A 23,369-nucleotide genomic window follows, 5' to 3' on the forward strand; every position below is an offset into this window, starting at 1 on the left:
TCACAGGGCTAAATAGCGTTTGCCTCATGTGATGTTAAGGCTAAGCAATATAACCTTTTAAAAAAAAAACCTCTTGCGCTTAAATTACAAGATCACTGCAATAAATTTCAAATCAATGAGTTTTAGAAATTTTCAAAAAATAAGCAGGTTTTTGCTGGGATACTTAAAATTACAAAACAAAATATTTTTCAGAGATATTTGGAAGCCATTAGACCAAAAATAAATAAGTAAATAAAAATGCAGATAGCCCCATCCCCAGACCATGGGCAATCCCTTAAAAAAGAACACTACAGAAAAGGTCCAGGGGTTCAATATAAATCCAAGGAGGCAATTTGTGGATCACTTTTCTTTCTTTTTCAATTCTTTCTGCATTCTCAATGCATTCATATTTTCTTGAAATACACTCAGGACTTTGTACCTCAGACAATCAAATTCATAAATACGATCTTAACAAACTTTAGGCTTTGCTTGAAACCTGCACGTTGGAAGAGCTAGAAAACCATGCTCCACAAACTGCACTTGTTGATTGACCGCAAGAACTAACCTCCATTGTAGTTCATGCAACAAAGTTGAGATCTGAATTTTTATTTGCTCGAAGTTCCTTTCTTTTTCCTAGCTTTTGGTGGGGATTAAATCTAAGGGTACTCTGCTTAAATTTCTTGATCATAGTGTAAACCTGTATCAGGAAGGCAGGAGACACAGCAAAACAGACGCAAATAAACAAATTAGATCTCTAATGTATTATATAGAATAACACGTAAAAAATTATTTATTGTTTAAATTTTGTTCAATCTTATCCAAAAGAAAGGGAACAAGATGGAAATAATGTTCTCACAATCAAGTAGTTTCTTAATCTAAATAAAATAGTTGAAATGAATTTCCTAAGGTGCTCTCTCATTTTATTTTATCAAAGGTGTGTAAGATAATTTTTTTTTTGGATAGGAGCCAATTTTATTAAATCAATAAACAAAGTAAATAGAGGACAATGAGTCCTCCCTAGATAACAAAGGATGCAAAAAATTATAAACTACTAAAAGAACCAGGAAAACAGTACAGGTATCAATTACAAGAACCCTGTCCCCCAATCTATCCTGAGGTTGGATAGTGCCCTAATCCCTGAAAATCCAAGAGAGTGCACCCAAAGGGATCATAAAACTCTGCTTAGTGAGTCCTTCACAAGCAATACTGAAAAATAATTGATTGGCTGTGTAAAAATTTTAGCATATTGGTCAGTATTAAAAAAAAAACCCTAATACAGCTAATAGTTCATTGGTCTCGGTATTGTCAAAATTAAGGGAGACTGAGACATCTCCCAAGAAAAACTGGGATGATCCAGAAATAAACAAATAAAAACGACGAAGAGAGAAGAGATCATCAAGTCAGCGTGTTCCTCCAATCTCTTGGAACCTCCTGAAAGCTTGCCCCCCTGAAAAAATCTATAACCAACACACCACAGTGAGGCCAAGTACTGAATTTTTTCCCAAACAAACATCTAATTAAATTTTTTCCCATAAAATATCTAAGCATTACGTTCCATACATATTCCCCATAAAACCACAACAAAATTACACTTCCATAAAGCTGCCTATCCTTCCTTCTACCAAAGTCTAGGAAAGAGATGGCTAACAAGTCTTCCACCGAAGGACAGACCCAGCTCTCTCCCATAATATCAAAAAGCATATTCCAAATCTTCCAAGAAAAATTACATCGCAAAAGAAGATGAGAAGCTGTCTCAGAGTTCTTGTAACAGAGCACACATACATAAGCAGAGACAGCCTTCAAAGGTTTCCTAATTTGCAGCAAACTATTAGTATTATCTTATTAAGCACACCCAATTAAGTGAAAGCCTTTCTTTTTGGGGGAACCTTGGCCTTCCAACAGTAGAATAAGCGGGATAGAAGAGTTGGAATGGATCAAAAATTCAAAAAAAGATTTGCAAGAGTACAGTCCTGACTGATCCAAAGACCAAGAATGAGCATCCTTATCCAAAGAAAGGTTATTCCCATTCAATAAAGATAACAAAGATATTCCACCATCTCCCTATTAGAGGTCTCGTAAAGTGGAGATTCCAAGAAACCAAAGGACTGCTCAAGTCACCAACAAAGAAAATATGGCTCTATCTTGCTCATAAGTTAGATGAAAGAGATGAGGGAAAGAAGTAGAAAATGATGCATTTCCCAGCCAAGGGTCTTTCCAAAAATGGATATCAGAACCCCTTCCCACCTCAAGTTTAGTTGAGGGCAGAAAGAAGGATATATTAGAGAAATGGACCTCCACGGGCTCCTAAAGAACATCTTAAATTAAAATTGGTATCCCACCCATTCTAAATCCATCCCAAACTTTACTTCTTATAACTTTATGCCAAAAGGACGATTCTTTTAGAGGGAAGCACCATAGCATTGTTTTCAGACACCAGCTTACCAAGACCCAACCTGTCCTTTTAGACCTACAAGCCTCATCCCGGTCCCTATCACTCCCCCCACCAGACCACAAAAAATCTCCCGTAATTATCTAACATTGTCAGCTTATAACATGTAAAGTACCTGTGCTGTTCAAACACAATGATCCATGAGGATCTAATTTCACTTTCTTAACTTGTTAACCAATAGGCTTGTCCAACAAAATAATTAAATTCATAGCTCCCTAGAAGTTCTTTTTATTGTCCCTTGCATGGTCCTGTTTTTCTTCTTTTACACACACACACACACAATACTCTCTTAAGAGCAAAAGGAAAGTGCAGTTCGTTTATGTTCTTGTTGTGTGTGTGATGTAAGACAAGTAACAATTCGATGTAGGACAGATATAGAAAGAGAATTGAGGGAGACAAACTGAGAAGAGAAAAAGAATAAATAAAAGGGAGAACGAAGCAAGATGCTGTTGTCAAAGGAGACAGTAGGCAGATTTTTACAGGCAGAACAGAGAGTTAAAGAACAACAGAGAGAGAGAGAGAGAGAGAGAGAATAGTGGAGGAAAAGAGGAAGGGAAGAAGAGAGAAGAAACAAGGCTGCTGGGCAACGAAGAGCAGAACAGAATAGAAGGAGAAGAAAGAAGAAGAGGAGAAAGGAGGGGAGGAGAGGGAGAGTGCATGAGAGAGGGAAACTTAACTGGATACAAATATTAAAATTGATTGTTTCATACATTACAAAAAATGTACTCATGCATCTAACGTTACAACTAAAACAAATATTTAAAAAATAATCTCAAAATACTTAAAATACACAAAATAACCCTAAACTAAACTTCTAAAATAATCAGAAATTTTCCCAAACTAAAATAAAAATCCTAGCCACAATATAAACATCTAAGGGCTCATTTAGTTGTGGAAAAAAATTTTCATTTTCCATTTTTCTAGTTTTCCAAAGAACTATAAAAATTTCAACTTATTTCTTAGTTTTCAAGATTCAAACTTAGAAGATAGAAAATAAAGAGTTTGTTTAGTTTTGCAAAACAGTTTTTCATTTTTTCTTTATAGATTTCAAAATAATTACAATAAAGACAACTTGTTTTTCAATTTTCAATTTTCAATTTTGCAAAATAGTTTTTCATTTTTTATCTAGATTTTTGTTTTTTGTGAATTTAGAAAAAACTCAATACATAATCTACACAAATGAAAGTTCAGGTTCCGAATTCCATAATCACATGCAGTGTAAGAAGTCATAAATGTAGAAGAAAAAAAGAAGATGTTTTCTAACTTTTCTATATGGATTCAGAAAATTGGAAAACAAGGTAGCATTTTTTGTAAACATTTGAAAAATTAGAAATGGAAAATAAAACATCAAATAGTGTGAAAACCTTTTTTTCTTGTTCATTTATTTCGCACAAATGTTGTAAAAAATGAAAAATTAGAAAACTTCTTCTTTTCTTTTTTTTTTGTAATTCTCTGAAAAACTAAAGGGGCCCTAAAGTTCTTCGATGTTTATCCATCAAACTCCACTTTTTAGAGAAAACATGACCTCAAGTTCTGAAATGTCGTGATAGCTTCAACCCCATTAGTTGAAACAAAATACAACATGTAGGCAAATCAAAAGGAGGCACAATCTACATTGCACCATCAATCACCATGGGAAAAGATCATAGAAGGCTGCAAGTGGCATAAAAGGCTGCAATGTCCTCTGATAAAATAAAAAATCCTCTAAACAAGAAATCAATTCAATATCCAAATCAATTGGCAGCTCAAGAAAACATGCATTAGGTCCATGTTCCAGAATGATGGGTAATGTTTCACTAGATTCGGCTAAAGATGATGTGGAGCGAGAAGATGCAATGGATGGAGGCACAGATTTGCTACAAATATTTTCAAGTCTCAAAAGGATTTTCAACAATAGGATCCATGATTAAAGAATTTTCAACAAACTCTAGAGCAACCAATTGTCCCTCAGTCCTTGGGTTGGAAATGGAACATTGAGGTTGAAGAGCGAGGTCAGCGACAAAAATATCTTTCCAAGTGGTTGGCAACTCATCTTGAAGTTCATTGCAAGTCTCAAAAAGCAAGTTTGGTGACAAATCAAGGTACATCTGTGGCCAAGAGCACCAGCAGTGTTTAGGTTCACTAAAGACAAGTCTAAGGCCTTACCTTGATAAGAAGATTCATGACTCATCCACTAAAGAATAAAAAATTTATGCATGAACCATGATACTCAGTTATGCAACAATTTGCATGCACACTTATCATATTTGGTTGTTTAACCTGAACAATTTGAGTTTTCTCTTGAACATCTTGGGTGGACCTAGGACTACATAGTGACTGTAGAGAAATTGATTTAGGCGGATGGAACTCTTTCAGATTGGAAATGGTATTATGCACCGGTAGCTGGAGAAATCTCATAGCTTTCAAAGCCATTTGGTAAGCCTTAAGAGTAGTGAGATGTTTTTGAATTTGCAAGATCATGTGCTTTCTTATGTTATCCCTCAACCCTTTCTTGAACATAATCGCCACCTTAGGTTCCTTACTAAGAGCACACCAAAAAATGAGGTCTTTAAGGTAATAATTGACATTAGAAGAACGTGCCCAAGACTACACAGTTGGTCCACTGATTGTTGAGAATTACCAACTAGGTGGAAACTAGATATGTGGAATTGGCTCATTGTTTTCTTTCTTTAAATCAACGAGCAAATATGGACCAATGCAAGACTTAAACAAGTATCAATTATGTAGTTGACAGTAAATCAATTTCTATGGAGTCCAAGTAGTGTAAGTTTATGCAACCTTAAAAAGGTCCTTGGATGCTCCACTAGTAAACTTGAAAATGGTGCTGGCATATAGAATTTATCCTTCCAAAAATATGTATTAAACAATCAATGTTGGATTTCAAAGGACCTTAAATGCTCATAGATTCTCCACTAATAAACTTTAAGAATGGTGTTGGCACACTGAATTTGTCCTTCAAAAATATGCACCAATTTCTCGTGATGCTAGATAAGATACTGTAGTTTCTCCCGCATGAGTTTCCAGCTGGTGGCAGATCAAAGGATGTGAGTCAAATGGTTGTCCTAGTGCCCCAAAATAAGTCTGGAAAGGTGGGATTTTGAAGGGGTCAGCTGGGAAAGGTTTCAGTTGGTGCATGGAGTCAGGTGGTGATGAAACTTCAGGGAAAGGTACTTCAGGGGTTTCTCTCTTTCATGGTATGATTGTGCCATGAAAAACTTTGGGGAAGTGGTTCTTGAAAAATGGTGGTGTGACTGTAATTTTGGAGAAGCATGGTTTGCTTTGATACCAAATTGAAGTAGGACAAGTAACAAATTGACGTAGGACAGATATAGAAACAGAAATAGGAAGAGAGTTGAGGGAGATAAACTGAGAAGGAAGAGAAGAAGAAGAAGAAGAAGAATTAAGAAGGGGGAAGGAAGCAAGATGCTGCAGCCAAAAGAGAGAGTGGGACAGAACAGAGAGCCAAAGAAGAAGAAGAAGAAGAAGAAGAGAGAGAGAGAGAAAAGAGCAGGAAAAGAAATGGAGAAGAACAGAGAAGAGATAAGGCAGCAGAGAACAGAGCAGAACAGAGATGAACAGAAGGAGGAGAAAGAAGAAGAAGAAGAAGGAAGAAGAAGGAGAGGAAAGGAAAGGAAGTGAATGAGAGAGGGAAACTGGATTGGATTCAAATCTGATAGCTGTTTGTTTTATACATAACAAACAAAGTAACTATACATCTAATGTTACAACTAAAAGAAGTATTACAAAAGAACCCAAACTGAAACAAATATTTACAAATGAACTCCAACAAAAACAAAAAATTACAATATCACCCCAAAGTACGTAAAATTCACAAAATAACCCTAAAGAAAATGTCTCAAGTTGTGGGTTTTTCTTTATTAACATTTCAAGTTTCTGGTTACTATTTAGTGGAATTACATAGATTTTTTTTTTTGGTGAGGCGCTTCAAGATCTATATCTAATAATGTCTCATCTGATGTACATTTTTAGCATCTATCCTCAGTCATAAACTCCCGCAAATTTATAATGGAACATGGCAAACCCAAGATGAATGTTAAAGGCTTTCCTCATGAATTTTTAAAGTCCAACTGAGACTTTGCCACCCTAGAACCGACAGTTAGCTGCATCACCATATGAGTAAAGCTAGCAATCCGTCCATACAAATTACACACCGTGATATTGAGCAATATTCAGGACCACCACCAATTTTTGTATCAATGAGTCAGTTTTAAATATTTTGGCATATAAATCAAAACATATTTGGCTATTTATAAAATTCGCATCAAACCATACCATTATTATTTGAATTATGGGTATCAGGGTATGTCACATCACCTTTTTTACTCCAGATGTTAACCCCATGCTTGAAAGAGCATTGCTGTCAACACATTTCCAAGCCATAGTTTCTTCATCCAATTTTCCATGCAAGGCATTCATCCCACCTCCATGCCAACATAAAAAAATTCAAAGTTTAGGATACACAGAATACCAAGGCAATAAATTTTTTGAGAAAGAGAGAAGAGAACAGTGAGTTTGAAAGTGGATTCAAACCTTTAATATGTAAAACCAAGAACTCAACATACATCTTGAGACGTATGTGAGTGAAAACATGGACATATACTCCAATATCTTCCCTCAAAATTATGCTGTAGTTGTTTGTGTCAAGATTAAATGACTTCTTTAGAAAAAAGTCAATTACTTTTCTCCTCGTGGCCAAGTCAGCTTCTCCATCTAACAGGACAGATGGGAACTCCCAGAGGCCAGCAAGCAAACCTTCATCTGGCCTCTTTAAAATAAGAAATCTACTTTCAGATTGAGGTCCCTCCAGTATCTCATGGCCTTCCAAGATCTCTACAACACAAACAGCGGAATAATCATGCCTCTTTTTTGCCTTTATCACCTTTACAGGATAATCTGTAACTACTGCTGATTTAGACTCTTTGCAGGCTGACAGTGCGCAACACTGACTTGCAAGAGGACATGTAGAGCAGCTTGGGCTCAATTTTGTGCATATGATTGCTCCTAGTTCCATGAGAGCCTGGTTAAAATCTCCAGGCCTGCAGGGGTCAACTAGTTGCCCTGCTAGTTTCCTAATTCAGAGAAAAAATATGAGTCATAATAAGCAAAAACTAAAATGATTTTTTAAAAAGAAAAATATGAGTAAAATAATATATTAAGAACTGGATTGATAATCACGATAATCATCATCACTTTCAGCATTATCATGAGTCATGACTGTTGATTGAACCACAAATACCACCATGAATCTTCATGGCACTAAAGGTTCGTACCTACATTAATATTTGAGCAACACCATTATAATTGAAAAATAAAAGATAAGGCTCCCACAAGAGTTCTCTAGTAGTACAGTTTTTATTGGGAGAGTACCATAATAAAAAATAGCAAACAAGACTAGGATTACAATATCTTTTGAAATTGAATAAATAAGTGAAAGATTGTACACAAATTAGTTGGACGCTAAATTACAAATGGGGATAAAAAAAGTTCCAAATTCTAATTTGAAGCTTCTACCAAACAAACCAGAATCAGATCAAAATCTAAACAAGGTGATACAATTTTGCATTCTTAATCTAATTTTTTGTTTATGCTAAGTGTTGTTAATTATGGGTGCTAAGGGTATTTTTTTTTAATTTCAGAATTTTGGGGTTTATTTTGGTCAAATTAGCTTTGGGGGGTCAATTTGTAATATTTAGGGGTATTTTTGTGATGGGAGCTATTATTGGTGGGGCTTTAGAAGATAAGTGGCTGCAAAATAGGAGTTGGCTTCTCTTGGAATCTTTAGGCCTAGTAAGTAAATAGTCTTTAAACACTTTTCCAGGAGGTTTTTGGCATTTATCTTTGAGAGCTAGAGTCGTGAAGATTTCGAGGCTACAGTTTTGAGGATTTGACCCTGTGGTGCCTATCAGTCCCTCCATCACTACTAAAGGCATGAGAGGCTAGCAGCAAGCCACAGTTACTGTTCTGAAATAGTGCGAAAACAGGTACTGATTTGAGGATTAAGTTGATGTTGTGCATAGAAATTGTCTAATTTCCTGAACTGAAATTCACAGCAATCATCTCTTTATTATTTTACGGATTTAGTAGTTACTTGAGTCAAAGATGGTTTCTGAAACCCCTGTCTTTATTTCTGAATTTTTCTTTTATTCGTACACCTATTTGCATCACAAGGAAACCACAAATGCTTTAGATGTTTAAAAAGCTCACCAGAATTTCTCCACTGTTGCTGAACTTTTTGGATTTGCAGAAATAGCCTTTAGTCTGGCAATTACCCTAACTACATTCCCATCGACCACGGGCACTGCCTAAAATAGAGAATTTGTTATTATAGGATGGCAAAAGATGCCCTTCAAATTATTAAGACATCTGTTCACAAAATCTGCTCACCTCATTGAATACTATTGAGGCAATTGCACCAGCAGTATACCTTCCTATTCCTGGAACCTCCTGAAGAGTTGAGACTGTTCTAGGAAACTCAGCTCCTTCAACAATCATCTTTGCTCCCTAGCATTGCAAATGAAAGGAGGTAAGATTAGAGCATAATGTTGCAAGACTAGTGAGCAGATCCCGCATATGATGATTTTTGTTTTCAAACTACAGATATATTCACATTTACTGATAAGATTGCAGCAACGTACAGTTATCTCTAATCTCGTATACGTATAAACAATAAATCTATAAGCTCTCGATAGCAGAAGATAGACTGCAGCAACAAACATCCAAACAATTTATAATGCTAAATAATCTGGAGGAGAGCCTTAATTCAGAGCTTCAGACACTCCAAGAGGTAAATGGTAGGGTTTTAGAAATATAAATATGTTAATTTTATGAAGAAGGGCTCAAAACCTCTACCTTTGCGTCCCAATGTCATCAAATCTAAAAAATTTCCCTCATTCTAAAAATTCCAAACTAGTATTTTATTTATTTATTTATTTTTTGAATAGAAAATCCCAAAATAGTGAATTTCGCACAGCTGCAGGCTGACCGCTCATCCTCTCGAGTGTTGGTGAAAATTTTGAACTCATGAAACCTAATTTGTACATGAATTTCTTAGAAAATCTTATACTTAAGACTTTTGAGTAACAATTTGCTATGGATTTATTGACAACTTGGCTAACTAAAAGTAATAGCTCATTAAAGTTTTTCCAATTCGAGCAATTAATTAGATGTCAAGCTTTTTGCTTAGGATTTGAACTTGCCATTTCACCTTTGTGAATCCTCATCCTGAATTTTGCTTCATATTTTTCACAACAAAAGATAATGCATACCAGTACAAGTTCTCTTAGAAGCGGCTGTAGACTGATGGCCCTATGCAATATTTTAACAATGCCAAAGCATGCAAGTACTATGTTGAATTGAACTTGTTCACTCCACATCCAGACAACATCCAGCTTAGTCGAATCGATGCTAACATTTGGCAAAGGATTTTCCATGAAAAAAGAAACAGGTAGGAATAGAATATACATATATAGTGGTGGATTTTAGTTGAAGTACCCTAAAAATTTAAATGCTTCCAGCAACACTTGACCATAGAAATTGGTCATAAGACTAAACACTTGGACAGGATAATGATGACATCTCAATTCCTCATGAATTATACAAAGACAAGGCAAAGACGGGAGATGGAAGAGGCTTCCCACTGTTAGGATTCCCAAATCAATTGGGATTTCTATTTAATGTGTTAGGATTCCCAAATCAATTAGGATTGAGTTCATTAAGAACTCAGATTGGGATTTTTTACATTCCTAATATGAGTAGGCTCCCTACCCCACATATATATGTGTATGTATATATATATATGTAATGGGCTTCTTCATTCAAGCAATAACATAATTCAGAGCCTTTTTCTAATTTGGAGGCAGATTCCCTCACAGTGATCAACCCTATTTTCTATTTTTATTTTCCAAGATCCTGGAATTCTTGATCTTCACTCATATGCAATGGCCTCAAAAAATTCAACAGAACCCCATATGGAAGCTAATCTACAGGCTGATCTTAGCAATATGTTTAAGCCACAATTTGAGGAGATACAAGCATCTCTTTCTAAACTACTCAGTGCATCTTTGCATAAAGGGAGAGAAGATGATGCCTCTATCAGCTAATCATAGGGAGTAGCCAAACGTGCGCAAAGGAGGTTACCAAGGAGAGCGTGATCATGGTCTTTCTCGTATAAAAGTGGAATTTCCTCAATGGGACAATGATGACTTTGTTGGTTTGGCTTCTAGGGCTGAAACATACTTTCGTTTTCATAGCACTCAAGAAACATCTAAAGTTGAGGTTGCTGCTATTAGGTCTAGATGGTGATGATATTCAATGGTATGATTGGTTTGAAGCTCATTATGAAATGTCTTCATGAGGATAATTTGTTTCTAGATTACTTTTTCTAATTTGGGCCCACGGGATATGAGAATATTGATATAGAGCTTACCAAAATGTGCCAAACTAGCACTATTTTGAAGTACCATAACTTATTTGAGCGGCTATCAAGCAAAACTAAAGATTGGAATGAAAGCCAACTCATCGGTACTTTTATGTAATGTCTCCTACCTAAAATTCAGCATGAAGTCAAAGTACATCAGCCACAAATTATGAATGCTGCAATTTCCTTTGCACGGTTAGAAGTGTCAGTCAGATTATATCAAGCCATAATTAGCCTATCTATTTATGACATGATTCTTGTATTAAATATTTTGTGATTAGCTGTATATTTTAGCTTCCTATTTAGTTAGACAGGATTGATGTAATCATTGAGATTCTGCCATGTAATTAGCTCAAACGTTGCTATATAATGAGAAGAACACTCACAAAGAAGGCATTCAATACAATTGACATGGTATCAGAGTCTAAAACTTGAATTAGGTTTTCTGGGTCAATTTCTTTCGTGATTGTGAGGTTTGTTGAGTCACCTTAGGCAGTTTTCCTTGGTTTCGAGAATCTCTGGGCATTAGACATTCATTGTGGTGTGAGTTTTGTGGCTATCGGTAGTTTTTGGGCATCATTGTGGTGCTGCCAAGACATTCTTGGGAGAATTTTGTGGCTATCGGTAGTTTCTTGGCATAATTGTGGTGCTGAAGAGACATTCTAGTGTCAGTTTGTGGCTGTCTGAGATACCTAGAAGTTGTCGGCTTGAATCAGGGTGGCTGGTTGTACTCGATAGACTGTGTTGTGCACGGATGAGGAGTTTGTGGTTGTTGGTGACACCTAGAGGTTGTCGGCTTGATCTAGGGTGGCTGGTTGTGCTGGACAGATTGTATTGCACACACGGTTGCTTCTCTTTCTAGGGCAGGTAATTGTTTTGGGCTTGTTTTCTTTGTGTTGGGCTGTATTGGGCTTTGTGGGTTGGGCTGCTTTGTTCTTTGCTCTTTGGTGTTTTTCGCATTGTCTGTCTTGTCTTTTATTGTTGTGTTACAGGCATCATGACTACCAACTCAGATTCTTGTGGCGTGCGCTTCAAGGGTAAAAATTATGGTACTTGGGAATTCAATTCCGCGTATTTGTTATGGGGAAGGAGTTACATATTGATGGAAGTGACCCGGCTCCAACTGAGCTTCCTCAATTGGCTCAGTGGAAGGTCAAAGATGCTAGAGTAATGTCATGGATCTTAGGATCTATTGATCCTCAGATTGTCCTATATTTGAGGCCATACAAGACTGCTAAAAGTATGTGGGAATCTTGAAGAAAGTTTATAATGAGGACAACACAACCCGACGTTTTCAGTTGGAATATGAGATTGCCAATTACACTCACGGCGATCTCTCCGTTCAAGATTATTTTTCTAGGTTACAAAACTTATGGCGTGAATTTGCTGACATGGTTTATGCTAAGGTGCCAGCTGTATCTCTCTCTGCTGTTCAGGAAGTTCATGAACAGAGCAAGAGAGACCAGTTTTTAATGAAATTACGGCATGAATTTGAGGCAACTTGCTCTAATTTGATGAACCATGATCCTTCTCCTTTATTGGATGTCTGTTTTGGAGAATTAATTCGGGAGGAGCAGCATCTTGCAACACAAGTCATTTTTCAGCAAGATAAAATGACATCTAATGTCGTTGCGTATGTAGCTCATGGGAAAGGCAAGGGTAGGGATATGTAGAAGGTTCAATGCTTCAGTTGCAAGGAGTATGGGCACATTGCTGCTCACTGTTCAAAGAAATCTTGCAATTACTGCAAGAAGCTGGGCCATATTATCAAAGAATGTCCTACTCGTCCCCAGAACCAGAACCGTCAAGCTCATGCCTATCAGGCTGCGCTTGGTCCTTCTTCTTTTGCTGGTCCTTCTACAGCTAGTGATCAATCTGTCCTTACTCCAAAGATGGTTCATCAGATGATTATGTCAGCCTTTTTTGCCTTAGGGCTCCAAGGTAATGGTACTACTGCATCTCAATCTTGGCTTGTTGATTCTGCTACATCCAATCATATGACTAGATTGTCCGACACTCTTTGCAATGTTCGCCCTCATCATTGTTCATCCCAGATTCAAATAGCTAATGGGAGTCATTTAGCTATTGATGAAGTCGGGGATATTAATGCTTCTTTCAGAGATGTTTATGTATCTCCTGAACTTTCTACTAGTCTTATCTCAGTTGGCCAGTTAGTTGATAATAACTGTGATGTTCATTTCTCCCATGATGGTTGCTTTGTGCAGGATCAGGTGTCGAGTAAGATACTCGCAAAGGGGCCTAAAGTTGGCAAACTTTTTCCATTGCACTTTTCCATTCCTAGTTTATCTTTGGCTTGTATGACAGTTAATTCTCAGAGTGAAATATGGCACAAACGTTTGGGTCATCCGAACTCTGTTGTTTTGTCTCATATGTTGAGTTCTGGTTTGTTAGCGAATAAAGAACATGTTTCTAAAGCTTTGTCATTTGATTGTTCGGTATGCAAACTTGGAAAAAGTAAAACTCTTTCATTTCCTTCTCATGGTAGTCGTGCAGCAAAATGCTTTGATATTGTGCATAGTGATCTTTGGGGTATTTCTCCTATAATTTCTCATGCTTGATACAAATATTTTGTGACATTCATTGATGATTTCAGCCGATATACTTGGGTCTATTTTCTTCGGTTCAAATCTGAGGTCTTGTCTGTTTTTCAGACCTTTGTAGCATATATTGAGACCCAATTTTCTATAGGTATTAAGATTTTGCGGTCTGATTCTTGTGGGGAATACATGTCCCACGAGTTTCATGATTTCTTACACCACAAAGGCATTGTGTCTCAACGCTCCTGCCTTGATACCCCACAGCAAAATGGTGTGGCCGAACATAAGAACCGACATCTATTGGACGTTGTTCGCACCTTATGGCTTGAGTGACTAAGTCTTCTGTTCCTTCTAAATTCTAGGTTGAGGCATTATCTACCGCAGTTTACTTAATTAATAGACTGCCCTCTGAGGTCTTGAATTTTGATTCTCCTTATTTTCGTTTGCATCATCAGCATCCAAGCTATCTTAATTTGCATGCTTTTGGATGCATTTGTTTTGTTCATTTACCTTCTCATGAACGTCACAAACTTTCTGCTCAGTCTGTTAAATGTGTCTTTATGGGTTATAGTATTTCTCACAAAGGCTATGTTTGCTATGATCCTGGTTCTAACAAATTTCGTACTTCTCGTAATGTTGTTTTCTTTGAAAATCAATATTACTTCTCTACCCATGTTGAGCCATTGCCTGAGCTTAGTGTTCTTCCTTGTTATGATGAATTGCCTCCTCTTCCTTAACGGCTCAAACCTAGAATTGTGTATGCTCGACATCTACTGACTTTGCCCTCTCTCGAGCTTGACTCTTCCTCTGCATCTGATCCAATGTCGTCTACGCCTCCTGAGCCTAACATGGCTCTCGCACCTGGTCCTTGACGCTCTGCACAAGTATCACGCCCTCCTGGTTGATATGGTTTTAATGCTACTTTAACTTCTATTCCCATTCCTACATGCTTTTCTGAGGCTGTTAAACATGAATGTTGGCGGAAAGCGATGGATGAGGAACTTAGGGCTCTCCAAGACAATCTTACATGGGACTTGGTTCCTTGCCCGTCTAATATTAAAGCCGTCGGTTGTAAACGGGTTTACTCGATCAAGCTCTGCTCTAATGGAACTCTAGACCGGTATAAGACACGATTGGTTGCCCTTAGGAACAAGCAAGAGTATGGGGTGGACTAAGAGGAGACTTTTGCTCCGGTAGCCAAGATGACTATAGCGCGTACAATTATTTCTATTGCTGCTTCACAAGGCTGGCCACTTCATCAAATGGACGTCAAAAATACATTTCTTCATGGTGATCTCAAAGAGGAAATTTACATGGCCCTCCCACCTGGTTTTTCCTCCTCCTCTTCTTCGGATGTATGTAAGTTGAAGCGATCTCTCTAGGGGCTGAAAAAGGCTCCCCGAGCATGGTTTGACAAGTTTTGAACTACCTTGCTTCAATTTTCCTTTCAGCAAAGCCAATATGACTCTTCTTTGTTCCTTTGCAGAACATCTGCTAGTATTGTTCTTCTTCTAGTTTATGTTGATGATATTGTTATCACTGGGACCAATTCTGCTTTGATTGATTGCCTCCAGCAGCATCTTCACGCCTCTTTTTATATGAAGGATCTTGGTTCTCTTACGTACTTCTTGGGATTGGAAGTTCACACTACTCCTTCGGGCATCTTCCTAAATCAACATAAGTGTACACAGGATTTAATTACTTTGGCTGGTCTTCAAGATACTTCTCAGTGGATACTCCTCTCGAAGTAAACACGAATATAGTCGTGAGGAGGGTGATCTCATTTCTGATCCTACTGTGTATCTAGGGGTGTACAACATTTACCGAAAAACCGAGAACCGGACCGTTTGAAGATTCGGTTCGGTATTGCGGTCTTCAATTTCGGTTTTGAATTTATAAAAAACTGACTTTCGGTTTCGGTTTCACTTAAAACCCAAACCGTAAAAATCGAAAACTAATTATAATATTAAAATAATTAATTTTAATACTAATTGTGTCCAGTTAAATATATTATTTCTTTAATCTGGATTGTTGTTTCTTGTTTAACTTGTTCAAGAGTGGGAAAGGATTTTATATAAGATGCGTTGAGATTCATGGTTCCCATTTTGGCGATGTGGGACGAGTTTGGTGGAGTGGAAGAGTCGACTATTGCTTATTGGTTTGGGGACTTGTCACTTGGCTATTGGGATGACTGAAGAGACACTCATACTCCGAGTCCTGGTCCTGGCAGTGGTAGGTGCCGAGTGCTCCCTCCGACGCTCACGCCCACACCAATGCTGACACCTTCCATCCTCACACTTTAGAATTTACTTAATTTGCTTCCAGCGCCACTCTAAGCTTCTCTATGAAACTCTTGACGTACTCCCTTCTCGTCGGGTGATCCTCCTATGGCCAAGTGTACGCTATCCACACCAGCTCCCCCACGAACAACCTCATCAACTGCACATTAAATTATTTGTCACCCTCCCATCAGTTCAACATCAAATTCCTACTCACCGATAGCCGGCCAACCAGCGCAGCCTATATATCCACCATTTCCTTATAACCAATTCAAATACCATTTTAGTTTTGTTTAATTACCTTGACGCGGTGAGGCTCATGCCCACGCCAATCACCAACACCCACATCTTCCAGACTTCCATGCCAACACAGCTCACGCCCACGTCAGTCGCCAACACCCACATTTTCTCTAGTGTGAATCACAGGGTTTAGACGTGGAGTTGAATACAACATTCTAATTAATTAATTTATGTATATAATAATATATATGTATGTGTGTGTGAAGGACAAACTGAAAAGGAAGAAAACAGAGTAGGGGACTGTCTGACCGAAGAGAAGAATTTGAGATCATTGCCAAGGTAGGAACCACTTGATGCTAGCCATCCCACATCGGTTGGAAATAGGAAGAAAACAAGTTTCCCACCTTATATATTCTAATTGGACCTACCTTTCCAAATGTCCCAAACCACCATGTGCTGGGCTTTGCAATCAAAGTCAGTTCAGTTAGAATATTAAAATAGGTTGTGGCTTGTGGGGGGATGCCAGCCCAACTTGGCCTCTAATGTATTTTTGGCTTGATAGTTTAAAATTAGGTAAAACCGTAAATAACCGAACCGAACCGTAAAATTTACGGTTTGGTTTGTTCATAAACCAATGGTATACGGTTCGGTGTCGATTCATTAGTTTTAAAAAACCGAGAAGTTTGGTTTGGTTGACAATTTTGGCACTAACCGAACCGAACCGAGCCATGTACACCCCTATGTGTATCGCTAGCTGGTGGGTAGCTTGAACTATTTGACTATTACTTGGCCTGAAATTTCCTTCGCTGTCTAGCAGGTTAGCCAGTTTATGCAAACTCCACGCCATTTACACTTAGATGTCGTTCATTGTATCATTCGATATCTTCGGGGGTCCCCTAGTCGTGGATTGTTCTTTCCTGCTGGCTCTCCTCTTCGTCTCGTTGCTTATAGTGATGTTGTTTGGGCCGGTTGTCTTGATACTCGTCATCGGTCACAGGCTGGTGCCTCTTCCTTGGAGATTCTTTGATTTCTTGGACGAGTAAAAAGCAGACTCGTGTTTCGAAATCTTCAACTGAATCTGAATATCGTGCAATGTCTGCTGCTTGTTATAAGACTAGTTGGCTTCGTGGGCTTCTTGCTGATCTAGGTTTCTCTCAGCCTAATCCCACTCCTCTCCATGCTGATAACACTAGTGCTATTCAGATTGCTACTAATCCCGTTTATCATGAGCGCACGAAGCATATTGAGGTGGATTTTCACTCTATTCGGGAAGCACTGGACACTCGTGTCATTTCTCTTCCTCACATTTCCACTAACCTCCAGATGGCTGACATTTTTACAAAAGCCATGACTCGTCAGCGCCATTAGTTTCTTGTGGGCAAATTGATGCTTCTTGATCGACCCGCATCAATTTGAGGGGGGATGTCAGTCAAATTATAGCAAACCATAATTTTCCTATAATTAGCCTATCTATTTATGGCATGATTCTTGTATTATAGCTGTAAATATTTTGTGATTAGCAGTATATTTTAGCTTCCTATTTAGTTAGACAGGATTGATGTAATTGCTAAAGATTCAAGCCATGTAATTAGCTCAAACATTGCTATATAATGAGAAGAACCCTCACAAAGAAGGCATTCAATACAATTGACAAGAAGAAGAGAAGTTGAGAGAAGAACGACATCACTCTAGCAAGACTATTAGCAAGCAAAATGTTAGCAGCACTATCAGACCACTTGCTCCTCGCAATCCTCCTACCAAATGATTGACTCGAGAGGAACTCAAGGAGAAAACGACAAAGGGTTTGTGTTGGCATTGTGATAAGAAGCGCCATAGGGGACACCTTTGCAAAAAGGGACAACTCTTGATGATTGAACTTGTGCAGGAGCTAGTAAGAGGTTAAGGATAACTGTGTCGATTTAGATCAGGTAGGTATGGAATCTGTTGATAATAATGAATTTGTCCCTTCTTCACATGCTTTAGCTAGGTATGCTAATCCTTAAACTATGAAAATTTAGTGGCTTCGAAAAAACTCCAACTTGTGCCTGTCTTAATTGATACGAGTAGCACTATAATTTCCTGGATACTAAAATTGCTAAACGGTTAACCCATTCTGTGGAGCAGTGTGAAAATTTTGATTTTGAAGGTTGCAAATGGAAGGACCTTGACATTTCCGAGCAAGTGTTCGAAGGTTAAATTTACAACGCAGAATCGTGAGTTGGAAGACAATGAAGTGGTTTTGGGTATTGAATAGTTACAGACTTTAGGTGATGCAACTTGGAAATTGTCTATACTAATTATAAAGTTTGTCATGAATGGCTAGAGAGTAACTTTTAAATGCAAAAGTTGTGGTAAATCACTGTAGTGTCAAGCCATCAAATGGAGAAGCTTCTTAAAAAGGAGCAACATGGTTCCCTAGTACAACTTCAAGCATTAGAGGAGTTGCAACATCAATCTAGTAAGGATGAAGGGCCACAATCTCTTATTTCATAATTTTTCTGACTAGTTTGTGGAGCCATAGGGATTGTCACCTTAGCGAACACATCATCATTGCATTCCTCTATTACTGCTAATGTTTGTCCTCAACATTACCCTTATCTTCAAGTAGAGATAGAAAACATAGTAAAAAAAAAATGTTAGCTATGGACATAATTCAACTAAGAGTCAGTCCATATTTTTCACATGTCTTATTGGTGAAGAGAAAGGATGGTTCTTGGCTGATGTGTGTTGATTACCAAACAATGAACAAGAGAACTGTGAAGGATAAATATCCTATCCCTATCGTGGATAAGTTGTTAGATGAGTTAAGAGATGCCCAATAGCTCACCAAATTCAACTTGAGATCAAACTATCACCAGATTCGGGTACATGAGTATGACATTTAGAAGACTACGTTTAGAACTCACAATGATCAGTATAAGTTCTTAGTTATGCCTTTTGGGTTAACCAATTCGCCCAACACCTTCTTGTGTCATTTCAACCTTACCTATATAAGTTTTTTTTCATATTTTTTTTATGATATCTTGATATGTGGCTCATCTCTTGAAGATCAATAAAGCCATTTGTGAATTGTACTCTCCACTCTTTGTGAGCATCATCTGTTTGTCAAGAAATCTAAAAATGCAGCTTTGCTCAACTGCATGTGGAATACCTTGGGCATATTTTTTCCCAAGAAGGTGTTTTAGTTGATCCTTCTAAAATACAAGAGAGGAAAGATTGGCCTATTCCACAAACAATCAAGATTTCATTAGGATTTTTGGAGTTGATTGGTTACGACCGCTAGTTTTTGAAAGATTATGGAAATATTAGTGCTTCACTAAATGCTCTATTGAAAAGGAATGCATTCAAATGGAGTGAAGAAGTTGAACAAGCCTTTGTCAAGCTTAAGCCCACAATGTCCATAACACCAGTTCTTGTTTTGCCAGATTTCAACAAGGTGTTCATTACCTGACGCCCCATTGCTTTTACCAGTAAGGCTCTTTCTCCATCTCACATCAGCATGTTTGCTTATTACAAAGAGATGCTAACCATTGTACATGCAATTACAAAGTAGAGATTGTATTTAATTGGCTGAAATTTTCGAATCTGAACTAATCACAAGTGCTTGAAGTATTTTTTGGAGCAACAAATCTCTTCCATGGAACAACAGAAGTGGATCACAAAGTTATTGGGTTATGAATATGAGATTTATTTACAAGAAAAGGGCTGAGAATATGGTGGCAAATGCACTCTCATGACTTCTTGAGCAAGTTAAAGTTGTAGCTATTTATTTACTAGCATGTACTACTCTTAACCAAATCAGGAAGGAATGGTAGCAAAATCTGGAGATATTATCCAAAGGCTATAAGAAGAATCAACTTCAATCCCTCCATAATTTTGGGATTCTTTGAATTTACTATATAAGGGGACTAGGAAGGATTTTATTAGTGCCTAATTCAACCCACAAGCAAATTGTATTGCAAGAATTACATGCATCACCAGTTGCAAGTCACTCTGGATTTCTTAGAACCTACCAACACAGTTCTCAAGAGTTGTAATGGAAGGGAATGAAGGGTAAAATCTAAAATTTTGTAGTAGAATGAGATGTTTGTCAAACAGAAAGGTGAAATAGTGGCAAGTATAGGCCTTCTACAGCCTCCTTCTATTATAGAAAAAAGTGGGACTAATATCTCCATGCATTTTGTTGAGGGGCTGCCATCTTCTCACGGTAAATCTACTAGTTTTGTTGTTATGGACCATCTCGCAATAACTCACCCTTATATTGCTTCAATTGTTGCTTGTACTTTTGTTGAGAATATTGTCAAGTTGCATGGAATTCCTCAGTCTATTGTCACTAACCGTGAAAAAGTCTTTACTAGTAACTTTTGGAAGGAGCTTTTTATTTGCAAGGAACAAAATTGAATATGAACACAAAATATCATCCAAAATCAAATGGGTCGGGATTGAAGTTGTTAATAGGTGTTTGGAGACTTATCTTAGTTGTTTTGCTAGCAACAAACCGAAGGATTGGGTGCAATAGCTTCCATGGCTAAAATGGTGGTAAAATACCACTCATCATTTCTCCATCAAGTTGACTCCATTCAAGGTTGTTTATAGTCGAGCTCCTTTTGTCGTTGCTAGATATTCGGCTGGATCCTCCAAAATTGATCAATTTGACAAGAAGTTACATGATTGAGACAAATTTTTTCAGCTCCTTAATGAAAATCTTGTTGTAGCTCAAGCTCATATGAAACAACAAGTTGATAAGCATCATAGGAAAGGGAATTCTTAGTGGGAGATTGGGTTTTTATCAGGCTACCGCCTTATATATAGATATTAGTGACTATTCGTTTCTCAATAAAGTTGTCTCCTAAGCTCTATGAGCCTTATAAGATCCTGGAACATATAGTCCTAGTTGCTTATTGCCTCAACTTAATACCAAGTTCTAAGGTATATCCAATTTTTCATATCTCTTGCCTCAAGAAGAAGTTATGGGAGCAAGTAACCATGCAATGCCACTTGTTTGCTATTGCATGTATTGGTGAAGTTCAAGTGCATCACTAGCAATTGTAGATCATCGAGTGGTCAAATGTAGAAATCAAGACATCACAGAAATTTTGGTTAGCTAGTTAGCACTTGCCAGTTGAAGAAGCAACTTGGTAAACTTCCAGTCCTTGGAGGAGAGATTCCCGGAGTTTATTGCTGCTCAGCCTTAGGATAAGGCTAATATTAAGGAAGCGGCGATGTAAGGACTCCCAAATCAATTGGGATTTCTATTTAGTGTGTTAGGATTCCAAAATCAATTAGAAATTCAATTTAATGTTATGATTCCCAAATCAATCAGGATTGAGACCATTAAAAACTTGGATTGGGATTTTTTACATTCATAATAGGAGCAGCATTCCCTACATTGTGTGTGTGTGTGTAAACCTATGGGGCTTTTCGTTCAAGCAATAACAAAATTCAAAGCCTTTGGCTAATTTGGAGGCAAATCCAATTGAACTAATCAACCTTATTTTCTCTTTTTATTTTCCTTCCTTTCAATTTCCCCAATTTCCCTACAAAAACACCCTAGGGTCTTATTCCTACATGGTGCAGGGTGTAGACTGCCAATGATAGGAAAAAAGAAAAGATAAACGTGTTTTATTGCTTCTTGTCATGCATTCCTTTCAATAACACAAGTACTAAGTAAAATGGTTACTTTCCCAAATATTATCAATTTTTAATAATTGAGAGATTTTTTTTCAGATAAGCAGTACACCTTAAAATGTGTATATCATTCATAATAATAATAATAATAATAATAATAATAATAATAATTTGGAACAACTGGTACAGCCAATCATACTTTAGGCTTTTTAATATGAATCAAATCCAAAGACAAAGCTGTAAAACAAATTCTGAACAAATAATAATAATAATAATAATTTGGAAGAAGGAACAAGCAAATGGAAGGAACAAAGGAATAACAAACGTGCTTATTACCTTTAAAAGAAAACGTGCACGTCGGTAATAACCCAAACCTGCCCACATCTCATTTACCTCCTGCGCGCATTGAGATAGCATTGTTGGCGGAAACCATGTTACTGTAAAGATTAGCCATTGATCTATTGCTTTTGAAACAAAAAAAAAAACAGCCATTTTTTAAAAAAAGAAAGGAATAAATAAAATGGGGCAGGAACAGAGGAATGAAACCTCGAGAGAAGCCTTGGCAAGGTGTTGAATAGTAGGCCATTTAAGCATCCATCGGTTGTAATAGTCGATCACGGTTCGGACCCTGGTCTGCTGAAGCATAACTTCAGAAACCCATACGGCATAAGCCCTTGTTTCAAAATCCCCCTGTTCGTCATGGCCGCTGTGGTCGCCGTTGAGTGAAAATGTGTCTGTCTTCACCGCCGCCGTCGTCGTCCTCCAGGGAAGAACCCTCTGATTGCGGTCGTACCACTCCAACAAAGATGCCCTAATTCTAACGGCTTCTTCTTCGCCATAATCTTCGATGTCTGAGAAAGCTCCAGCTCCTCTCTCCTCGTCGTCGTTAATGTTATTCTTGCTGCGGCTGCTTGCTTTGATATCTGGTTCGCTGCCGATGGTCATGCCGGCGGCTGCCGTGGCTCTGCTGCTGCTGCTGCTGGAAGCACCGGTGGTGCTCTTCCGTTTCTTCTTCTTGTTGCAATCCATGGACGTGGGGGATGGACGTGGAAGAAGTGCTGGTGATGCTGAGTAAGGAGGCGGGAGATTGTGAACAACCATGGCGGAATTGAAGCGAGCCAACGTCACGGCGGCGAGGAGAGGGGACGGAAGGGACTCGGTTCCCGCCAAGCAATGGGATTGAAATTTTTAAGCCACTTGGTGTTTTTTTTAAAATAAATAAATAAATAATGAAAATAATGTACTTTTGCAATCAAAATTCCCAAAATAGGACTTGTCCAATAATATTCAACAGGAAAAAAATTAATAAAAAAGTTTTCATAGGAAATCAACTTTGGTAAATTCAATTTTATAACTTATAAAACAAAAAATAAATAAAAATTTATTAAAATTGATTTCATAGGAAGCTGAATTTAGTGAATTGAGTTTTGCTTGCCAATACTTGAATTTGAAAATTTTAATTTCATATTGATTATACTTGTTTAATTAAAGGCTTTTTTGGATTTGAATATGCTAAAATTGATTGACTATTTTTATATTTGAAGTTGTAAATTTGGTTAATATTGTTGAAGTTTTTTCTTATTTTTTATAAACACTGTGTTTGTAAAGATCTTGAACTTATATTTATATTATATTTGGATATGGCGTGATATAAATGTATATTGAAACTCATCAAAACCCACTCAATAAAATTCAAGATTTAAAACCTACGCTCCCAAATAGAGTATAGAGATTTTGTCAAGTATTGAAATCACATAAATATTAAATAACGATTTGGTTAGAACTTTTTTCTCAATTTA

General features: G+C 37.4%; 1 protein-coding gene across 1 annotated transcript; it reads right to left on the reverse strand.

Moving 5' to 3' along the window:
* Positions 1-148: 148 nt before the first annotated feature.
* On the reverse strand, positions 149-22,742 carry LOC131147739 (adenine DNA glycosylase). Its single transcript, XM_058097282.1, has 7 exons — positions 22,117-22,742; positions 21,907-21,966; positions 8,834-8,950; positions 8,654-8,751; positions 6,980-7,518; positions 6,764-6,870; positions 149-676 (listed from the first exon to the last, which is right to left on the reverse strand). Exons 1-7 carry the CDS (start codon positions 22,669-22,671, stop codon positions 557-559), a joined length of 1,596 nt encoding a protein of 531 aa, XP_057953265.1. The 5' UTR covers positions 22,672-22,742; the 3' UTR covers positions 149-556.
* Between the last annotated feature and the right edge of the window lie 627 nt (positions 22,743-23,369).

This window comes from Malania oleifera, chromosome 2 (genome assembly GCF_029873635.1).
Source record: "Malania oleifera isolate guangnan ecotype guangnan chromosome 2, ASM2987363v1, whole genome shotgun sequence".
Lineage (NCBI taxonomy): Eukaryota > Viridiplantae > Streptophyta > Magnoliopsida > Santalales > Ximeniaceae > Malania > Malania oleifera.